This window comes from Lepisosteus platostomus, chromosome 6 (genome assembly GCF_059453375.1).
Source record: "Lepisosteus platostomus isolate fLepPlt1 chromosome 6, fLepPlt1.hap1, whole genome shotgun sequence".
Lineage (NCBI taxonomy): Eukaryota > Metazoa > Chordata > Actinopteri > Semionotiformes > Lepisosteidae > Lepisosteus > Lepisosteus platostomus.
The window spans coordinates 54773444-54784464 of record NC_142616.1 but is presented as its reverse complement, the minus strand read 5'-3'; the positions used below and the strand labels follow the sequence as shown (position 1 = coordinate 54784464).

General features: G+C 36.8%; 1 protein-coding gene across 1 annotated transcript; it reads left to right on the top strand.

Moving 5' to 3' along the window:
* Positions 1-4474: 4474 nt before the first annotated feature.
* On the top strand, positions 4475-7387 carry cav3 (caveolin 3). The gene is made up of 2 exons (XM_088636383.1): positions 4475-4790; positions 6604-7387. Exons 1-2 carry the CDS (start codon positions 4680-4682, stop codon positions 6943-6945), a joined length of 453 nt encoding a protein of 150 aa, XP_088492509.1. The 5' UTR covers positions 4475-4679; the 3' UTR covers positions 6946-7387.
* Positions 7388-11021: the final 3634 nt, after the last annotated feature.

Here is an 11021-nt window from a genome sequence, read left to right as displayed (position 1 = left end):
AAAGGCACCACTTTTTTAAAGAAAGTGTTGAATAGGACCCTGGCTTTGTTTAGAACATACCGTAGCAGGATGAGATCTAGCTATTAGCTATTATCAACCATAAAACTTTATCTTTATATACTGTAGGCTAAATGATTTGTAACATTAGGTTGAGTGCTGGAGTTCATACTTTAGTTCCAATATAGACAGCATGAATCTTGCCAGGAAATCCCAGCCTGCAAATGTTAATTCCTTTGCTAAAGAACACAGAAGACACACTTAACATACAGATTAGAGATATATTCTCATTGAGCAGGTATATTATGAGTCAAATGTTTCCATTTTAAAAGGAGGTTTTGCTGTGCATTAATCTGTCCATGGTTTCATCCAGTAAGTAGCAAGATTTTTTTTTTAGAATAGCTTGCTTTCACAAAAGTTGTAGTGTATGTTTTAACTGTCAGAGGTGTGCATTTTATTTCCCATAACCGCTACTATACATCCTTTTAAAGTGGATCTACAACATTCCATATGGTAGGCCTCACAGTAAATTAATGTCCAAAATTCTGTACAGCTGTTCTAATAAAAGGATGGACCATAGGACTCAGTTTACTGTAAGGATTAAATGGGGAATCACAGCCGCGTCTGACATGTCGCACCATTGTCTATTTTGGTCTCTCTCCTGGGAGCATGCTCTGTACGATTTTGCAGACTGCTGACAATATTTCTTTAATTAGGTCCACCTACCCCCATGCATAGTTTAATCAGCATCTACAGTATGAACCCTGTAACCCTGTAATCTCTAACCTTAGCAGTCCCGCATAATCATGGAATGATAAATTGGAAGCAATCTAAGCGAGTCTTTGCAAATCTTTACTTTGAGTGATCGTATAGTATTCAATCATGTTTTAGATGGAATTGGTTACATATGTTTGGCTGTCAAAGAGAAATCTAAAGTTAGGACACATCGAAAAAGCAGTTCAAGATTCCCCTCGCAATACACTGCTATCTATTACCTCAAGAAGTCTTCTTCGTACGTTGTGCGCTGGGAACTGACATTTTCAAAACATAGCAAATCAGACCAGATAAAAATTAACCACATTAAAAAGGGATTTATTTATTTTAATGTAATTATTTGTTAACATGATATTCATGCATTCTATATCATGTGTGAGGTTAAATACATTTTCATTGCATTTGCTCTACGGAGAAATAGAAAGTCTATCTAAATTGTAAATTTATTATTATTAAATTTCTATTTACTGCTCACTGGACAGGAAAAGCACAAATCTGCTGTTTAGGAGGAGCTAAGCATGAGTGGCAGTAATTTCTGGAATGCAGTGCAGTAGGCACAGTGAAGCCAAGCATGCCGGGCTCTGTAATCCTATGCTGGCAGAACATATGAGTTTATGTGCACTGTCTTATCAGAGAGAGATACTGGGAGGATTGATTTTTCAGCGATAAATAATACCTGTGCTTACAACAATATTTTTCTCATATGTTTTTAAGTTAAACCTGATGTTAAGTACTCTTATCCTAGGTATTCATTTTTCCAGTGTGCATAACCAGTTGACAGAGCTGATTTTCTAGCAATGTATACAATGTGTTTAAGAAGTAAGATGGAAATACCAGTAGGGATCTGAGGCCAAGATGTTGAATACATCATATATTACTATTTTAATTACTTATTAATATGACTGATGATTTTATCCAGAATTGACTTACACTTGTACTATTGAAAGCAGGACATTGTTGATCCAATTTAAGTACCTTGACTGACAGGAGTGTCCTACCTGCGATTTTTGAATGTATTGCTCAGAGTTCATTCAATAGAGGGGTTGGATAAACAATTTACAGTTAATGTAATATATTATGCAGCGTTATTCCAAACCAGAAAGGTAAACTGTAAAACCTATACTTTGCAATTCTGTGGAGAGTAAGCTAACAGACTGCAGGAGTCTCTATAAACTTTTAACAAATTATACAATGGGTGAAAAAATACAGCTTATAACGCAATATGGACAATCACAGAACATGAGGCATAATGCTCACACTCATACTCATAGTATGGTAAAAGCAACAAAACAATATAATAAAAAGCAAAATATACTATCAAATAAAAATATTCAGTGTAAAAGAAGCAAATTTGTAATTGCTCATTGAGAATTATAAAATGAACAGCCCTGTTAAGAAATAGTTTCCTTTACTGACAGCTTTAAAATATTAAATATTGCAAAGTTTTAACAATCCATTGGAAAAAAAAAGGTTCATCTTAAGGTCGCAGAGCTCATTTGAACGATGTGACATCTGCTTGACTGTCAGCAACACATCAAGAAACTGAACCTCACCAATAAATGCATAAACCCTGGTGTGGCATTTGTATTATATGTAGTAAATGGGCAGATTACAAAGCTTACTCTCTCTGTGATATGCCATTACTTAATTGTTTCAAAATAATCATGAGTGCTTTCTATTGAAAAGACTATTTTTCTGTTCACACTAATGTAAAATACCATTTCTTAAACACTATAACTATTTGCAGACTTTACTATAGAGCTTGTTATTAATAATACACATTATACAATATTATTGGGGGATGCCAGAGTGCCATGGTTGCCTCATAGCACATGGGACATGAGTTCAATTCCAGACCTGGGGTGCTATTTGTACAGTATGTTCTCCCCATGGGTACTCCTCTGGGTACTCCAGTTTCTTTCAGGAGCCCAAAGGCATACAGTATTGGTAGGTTAATTGGCTTTACTGAACCTGGTGGGTGTGTGTGAGTGTGTGTGGGTGTGTGTGTGTGTGTGTGTGTGTGTTGTGCCCATTGCCTGAGGGGATAAGCTTTACCTCCCTCACAACAAAATGATGTACTGCATAAAGTGATTAGAAAACGGACGGATTACATTGCTGGCACAGCATTATTAATAAGAAAAAAGCAAGTTTCAGTTTTCAAGATTTACTGCCATCTGGAAATTCAAATTCAGTTTTTACTTTCTGCTGCTTAAGCTTTCCAATGCATTCAAGACTCATCGTTCATTACCTTGTAAAAATATTTTGAAAGCCAGCATGCCAGCCAGATACAGTAAATAGTATTCACATTGAATTAATCACATTATCTTTACAGCATTGTAATATCTGAGATGGGTGAAGGCTTCTTTTCATGGGTTTTTATATGAAAAATATTCAGGGGCTTTAAACAAAAAACAGAAAACAAAGCTATTGAAAAAACTTGAGTTTCAAAGATCCGACTAGTATTCTATTCACATAGCGCATTGCCATCTCTGATTCAGAGGTGAGAATATCCAATTAACTCACCAGACAAAAAGGAGAAAAACTCATTTCTGGAAAATGGCAAACTGATTCCTTTTATTAAATTAATGTGGATCTTGATTTTTTGTGATCAATATGCTACTGCTGATATGAGCTTTAGAATGAAATGCATACTGTGCAACATTATCTTCCACAACCTAAATGTTAATTGAAATGGGTCTGTGGGACATTGTGCTGATTCCTTGTCATTCTTACCCAGTGTGCAATCAAAATTCTAGACATAATTCATTGACAAAAATGCATTCTGCCTAATATCAAATGCTGTTTCTGGAGATATTCTCAAGAATTCACACGCAACAGACTCAAAAGCAGTGAAAAAGAAATACTCTTGGATTTTTAGGGAAGATGATTCACTTTGAAAGTAAACTGAATAACTTAGTATAAAAGTGTGACAGCTGAAAGAAAATCTAAGATCCTCTTTCCTACTGTACATGAAATAATCAGTTCAGTAAGAAAATATCTTCCAAATACAACAAACAAAAATGTAATGATTAGCAGCAAATATAAAACCTTCAATTAATTACAATAGACTGCATGTCCAACCCATTTGAGTATGCTTAAGTGATTTGAAAAATATATTCAGCAACACAGAACTATAAAAGATGTTATATGAAAAGCTTAAAACAATGGAATGATGGCTTTGAAACCAACATAAGAGCATAACGCTCACACTCATACTCATTGTATGGTAAAAGCAGCATTCTTATTCAGAGTGCACCGTTATTTTCTGTATCCAGTAATTTTATGGCAAATGTGTACATGCTGTTTCAACTCTTTATTGGCAAACCTTGTCTCTACAATGCTGAACAGAGTTAGGTGTGCAAGGAAAACGGCAATGAGAAAATTCACATTTTTTAAATGAAATGTGCTAATACTGTACATACGTCCTCACAGAAACATGCAAACGCAAAGTTTTGTCAATTCCATATCTGAGATAGTTTACGCAAATTATTTTAAAAAAGACTTTGCACCTGTAAATGTGCAGCATGAAAAAGGTAGAGTATACTGTAACATGCTGTCCATTTGGAAACCTCTTTGCAAACTCCAGCAATTACAGAAGAGTGACCTAACAGCACAGTGTGAAATGTAACACTGGCTTGGTTTCCCCTTTAAGAAATGCCTTTGGTCTTAGTGTGAGTTATGAACTCTAGGCTGGTCTGGGACACTGCTGTGCCCAGATTTGACAGGACAGATCTTACAGTCTGTAGCAGCTGTCTGCAGGCATTTGGGGTGCGGCAGCACTTGCAAACGAAGAACAGAGACTTTTGACTGCTTTACACAAACCCCTGCCCATTGTGTGGTGCTGCTTCTTTTGCCTTCTCCAGCCTTCACCATTCTTCCTTGTCTTAATCGGAGTCTCTGGAAGAGCCATGGCAGAGCAATACCACACTAACGAGGAGAAAATTCAAAAAGACAGCCACACCAAGGAGATAGACTTGGTCAACAGGGACCCGAAACATATCAATGAGGATATAATAAGGGTAAGGGATAAGCTTTTCCACTTCTTCATTTGGGAAACTGCTGATACCTACAGTTTCAAAAGTGGATGTTATTAGAATATGTTTTTAAAAGATAACATGCACACATGTCATTTGTTGTATTTAAAGGTCCTGTCCTTTATAGCACAGAACCCAAAATAGCTTGAGGCCTGTTTTACTTCTATGGTTGAATCCTGCAGTTTTATTTATGGAAAAAAAATGAGAGGGAGCCATCATGTATTTTAATAGGTCTTGTTGCAGAGTAGAGGGCGCACACACAACACATAGAATTGCTTATAATTTCCCCTACTTTTTAGTGATACATTTTGAAAAAAGTAGAATATTAATGGAAGATTGGGAAGACACCTATAGGGGAAATTCTAAATTTCAGAAAATGACATTGATTGCATCATACAGGCTTGGTTTAAGTACAGTATGCTATTTAGTAAATATTAGGTAATATAATTTCCTTCAAGTGAATTCTGTTAAGTGTGCAGCGTTTTCCTGCTCTGCTCTGTTTTTCAAACTTTAATAGTCTGAAACAAGTCACTAGGTTACAAACTCAGTAATGGATAATAAAAACGTTTTGTAGTAGCGTTACAGTATATAAAGTGCATGAAACTGTAATACAGTCAAATATACAGTATGTTACTGAATATTAAATGCCACACCCTTTTCAGCCTTATACTAAGATACTATAAGTGGAAGCCTTTACAATATTAGGAATACAAATCTACACTTCCGTACAAGGAGTTAAGGAAACCTGACAATGCTCTGTTTCTTTGATATTCAATACTTTTTATTTTGGTCTAGTAGCCATGAAGATGATATTAAATTTAAATTGGAAAAAATTGCTTTAATCTGCTTTTTGAATATAAATCTATCCCATATGGTCCTTGCCCCAAAAAGTGTAATATACATTTGTGGTTTAGGTTACACATATTCTTTTTGTTTACAAGTAATGTAAAGCATATATTGGGGGGGGGGGAAAGTAGTAGAAGTGGTGCCAGATTTTAAAAAATACACTTATCGCACAACCCATTTAAAATAATTACTTAAGTGCAAACTTGAGTGCAACTGAAAACTTTCACCTACGTTTTTACTCATGATCAGCCCATAAGACATTATACTATCAAACCTACGACCAACTAGAAGGAATTCTAAAAGAATTTAGGAAGTTTAAAGTTTCTTTTCTATACTTCTTGTGCAGGTTTTTATCACACATTAAAATGAGCAATTGTGCTTTTACTTAAATTTTTATAAAATCCAAAAGAGGATCAAGATAAGAAAAACTTTTTGGGACAATTAACAAATAGAGAAATTCAACAGTTTTTAACCCACTACTGATCTCTACTTACAGTACATATTACTAAGTAGTTTTGATGAGCACAATGTGGTAAAAGCATGGATTATCCTGTTGCTTGCCAGGGTGGGCTCCTGAACGCCTGCAACCATATTCCATGGATTATACTTTACAAAGAGTGTGGATTATAGAAATATACAAAGATTTGTTTAAAATGTACAAGGTACCTGCAGGGAGTTTTTAAAACATCGACTTCAAAAACTGCAATGCAGCCAACAGCGCCAGCTTTGTAATACTCATTGAAAACTCTCAGCTGTTAGTTTTGGGTGGGGTCCAAAGGCTGCTTTCATTTCCTGTCCCAGCCCCACACTCATGTGTGAATATGATTAAATAAATAAAACGGTCAAGCTCTCGCATGAAATGAATATATATTGATGGTGTCATGCTGGTGAGTAGTCATTTTTGCTTCAAACAGAACACGCTTCCTATTGACAAGGTTTATTTGTCCCCCAGGTGGATTTTGAAGATGTGATAGCTGAACCAGATGGAACACACAGTTTGGATGGAGTGTGGAGGGTCAGCTATACAACCTTCACTGTCTCTAAGTACTGGTGCTACAGAGTGCTGTCTGCCATCTTTGGTATTCCTGTCTCCTTGCTGTGGGGCTTCCTCTTTGCTTGCATCTCCTTCTGCCACATCTGGGCAGTCATGCCGTGTATCAAGAGCTACATGATCGAAACCCAATGCATTAGCAGAGTCTACTCACTCTGCATCCATACCTTCTGTGACCCCTTGTACGAAGCAATGGGAAGGGTCTTCAGCAGTATCCGAGTGGCTCTCCGCAAGGAAGTGTAGATCACAGCTCTCCAGGATCGGCTTTGGATTCAGTAATCATCACTATTTTAATGATTTCAATGGCACACGCCCACTTCAATCATGGGACATTCAGTGTAACTGGGGGATTCTTTTAAAAACTTCTACAGCCTTTTATCAGCAAAAGAACAATTTCTCTTCAGTCAATCCCAATGCAACTACACAGTTGACATCACTGCTTATAACTGTCCTGTTACGATCCACATTATTTAAAAAGTGTTATGGTGAGTCACATAACTATAACTTAAAATTGGTTAATAACATTATTCATGTAGTGGTTCCCCCAGAAATTGCCAAATTAGTTTAAGTGCAATATTCTGAGAACTAAATAAATAATTTTGCATTAAATTGGATTTACTTCTTGTTAATATTCATTTCCTTTAAGTTGTAAAATAAAAAATGTATATAACTTCAGTTTCAAAAATTTTACTCTACAGTTTTTCCATAATTGTTGATTTCATGTGCAATGTGTGTAGAAAAATATGAATAATAATCAGAGAAGGTGATTCATTTATCAGTGCTTTCCTACCAACGGTCCACTTGTTACATTCACTTTAGAGACCACCAAGTTATTTCAACCCTTAAACGGAATGAATTCAAATTCATGTCTCAGATACAGATCGGTATTGTTTATTGTTTTTTAGTGCCAGTCGTGGTTGACCTGAACAGAATATTACACAAATGATACATTGGTAAGAATACCTTGATAAATTAAGTTAGTGTTGTATCCTGTGTTGTATTCTCAGCATATTTTTATTTACTGAACAGTTAATTTAATTAATGTTTTGAAAATAACAATATTAAAGAAGTATTTATACTGTAGTGCTACTACATTTTCTTCATTTGCCTGTGTGCAAATGCTACCTGTGTTTTTCTTAGTAACGCAATACTATACACTTTACAAATGACTACAAATATCCCATGATGCAAGTGTGAACTTCCTTTAAAAATGCCAGATAAACAGTGGCATAAAAAGAACAAAAAATGCTAAACTGGTGGATCATACCTTTGCCATTAATTAATAAATGCAATTAATTGCATGCATTTGATCTAAAACTCCACATTGAACAGTGTACAGAAGAGTGTAATAGGTTTCAAATAAGAGGGGGCAATCTGGATTGTTCTGTTGCTAGTAGTTTGTTCACCTAAGGACTTGATTACTGTATACAGTTATTTCTTGAATGATGTCAGGGAATTAAAGTCAACACCAGTGGACTGTGTTGAAATTTGTATTCAATAAATGTTATTTGTTCAGACTGCAGTAAACCAGACCAGTATTTCCTTTTCATTCAACTTTACACAGATCAGCTTAGATGTTCCACTGTAACCATGGACGATAGTTCTAACACAGACTCCTTCAATAACTTACTGCTAATTGTGATTATCAAGCACCAGGAAGCCAGAGGGTATCTGGTTATGAATACAATTTAACCCTTTAAAATACAAAGAAGAACATTTGATTTTCATCCCACAGGCTTTGACTACCACTGTACAACATGACAATATTAGTTTTTGCAATTGAGATGGCAGAACAGGTCTGTCAATCCAAAATTACCCCAAAAGTGAAAGGTAAGGTGCAGATGATATGAATGTTCTATATAAAAAAAGGGAACAACTATCTGAACCTTTGAAAAAACACTTGTGCCACATTACAACCCACTTTATTTTGGATCTAAACACCAAATACGAGCATATTTGGTCACGTGAAATCAATGGCATTCACATTTACACTTTGTTATTGAAGCGTATTATTAATGATTCAGGTTACTCTAGAAGTGTGTGTGAGATAACCGAAAAAAGAAAAAAGAAAAGGGTAAGGGCAATAGAGAGGCCCTCTGTAAACTTTTAATGCCATTATATAAATATCTTCCTCCATAAAGAACAGTCAATAATACACAAATGCAAAAAACTATAAATATAGATAGATAATACTTTATTAATCCCATAGGGAAATTGATGTGTTACAGCAGTCCAGCCCAAGACAAGCAAAACAGACATCAGAATAGTTATAAAACAAGACAACAAAATAAATAAAAATAAATTAAAAAATAAATACATAGGTGTGTGCAAAATGTGATGATCATAGTCACTGTAAAAACAATAAAATATGTGCAAAATGTGCATAGGTTTATACAGACTGATTGTCCAAAAAGTACAATGGAGCAAACATGCTGTCCATAGACGAGCAAATGAAGGGCTAACAGTCCTAGCCTAGGGCAGCGTTATACACCCTGGCATCCGCCGTGAGGAAAGACCTGTGGAAACGTTCCCTTGAACACTGTAGCTGGAGCACTCTGTTGCTAAAAGTGCTCCGCTGACCAGTAACAGTCCCATGAAGCAGATGAGAGGTGTTGTTCATGATGGCTGTGAGCTTGGTCAGCATTCTCCTCTCAGCCACCACCTCCAAGGGGTCAAGGCTCATCCCCAACACAGTGCCAGCCTTCTTGATAAGTTTATTGAGCCTATTTGCATCTTTTGTCATGATGCTGCTGCCCCAGCACACAACAGCGTAGAAGATGGCTGCCGCCACTACTGATTCATAAAAAATGTGTAGCAGTGTTCCACACACACCAAAGGACCTGAGTCTCCTAAGAACATAGAGTTGGCCCTGACCTTTCTTGTACAGGGCGTCAGTGTTACCAGACCACTCCAGCTTATCATCCAGGTGTACCCCTAAGTACTCGTAGGAATGTACGCCCTCTATGTCCTCACCCTGGATGGAAACAGGTCAAGGTGTAGCGGTGTAGAGCTGTGGGTGGGCTCTAGACTTAAAACTATATAATTATAGGTTAGGGTTTTGCTGTTGGACTCAACAGCAAAGTAATTCACTCTGATTATTTGGTAATGCCCAGATAAATAAATGGGTACAAATGTAGGTGATGTTGAATAAAAGTTGTAGGCAAAATTGGCGCTTGTTGTTTACATTAGCAGGTGCTAAAGAAAGAATGTAAGGTTTACATTAGACACACAATCATGTGATAATTAAGGCCCCTGTCCACTTTTGGGCATGAGTTTGACACTTGATTGGGAAGTCTACAGTCAGGAGTTTGCACATTCTCCCTGTGTTTACAAAGGTTTTCAATGAGTGCTTCGATTTCCTCCCTTCTCCCAATGACATACATGTACTGACTAGGTTTGGTGGCTATTCTAAATTGGCTCCTTCTCCGTGGCCCTGCTATTGACTGGCACCCTATCTAAGGTGAAAGATGTCATGGGCTCCTGGTTCTTGCACCCTATGATTCTGAGATTCAACATACAGTACACCACACTGGTTCTGACATGCATATACACATGGGTTATTCTCAGATTACCATAGGGCCACAACCCCCTGAGGTAGCAAGAGGAAACCGCCATTGACAGATTGGTGTGCACACATCCATTCACCTGGCAAGCTATTAGAGTGGTTGATAGTGTGTGTAGGACATTAGCAAGCTGCCAATTACCAAAAAATTGGTTGAGTCAGCCACCAGGCATTAGAAAGCAGCACCACCAATCAAAGAGCTAGAGCAATGAAGTAAAAGTGTGACAGAGGCTGATATGTCCAAGTGCATGGGACAAGGAACCAGTCTCCATTACTGTATGCTTAGACAACATTTAAAACATACAACAGTGAATTGAGGACATAGGCATCAATTAAGTGCAATTTTCCATTTTATAAAATGGCTGTTCTAGGAGGCAAATTGTTTTTCTGTCCTATAAGGTCCATGGAATTATTCTTTCTGTTAAGTACTCTGCTTTTCAGTGCTGGCAGTAACTGAACATGTATGACGTGAGAAATAGACAGCAGCTGCCTTCACCTGGACACATTCACATGATGCAGGTGAAGGCTCCTGTAGAGCACAGGTAAGCACCACGCATGTAGGAGGTGCAGGCCTCCACCCACAGGCAGAATTTGACTTTCATACTTGTGAGGATAGGAAAGTGACTAACCAAAATAATTTCTTACTGATATACTGTATTAACTGTCAGTGTAATTTGTACAGTATTTACAGCCAATGAAATCAAATATTCACACTGCATGTTTATTGCTTCACTTCTGTATTTCAGTTATTTAAAAC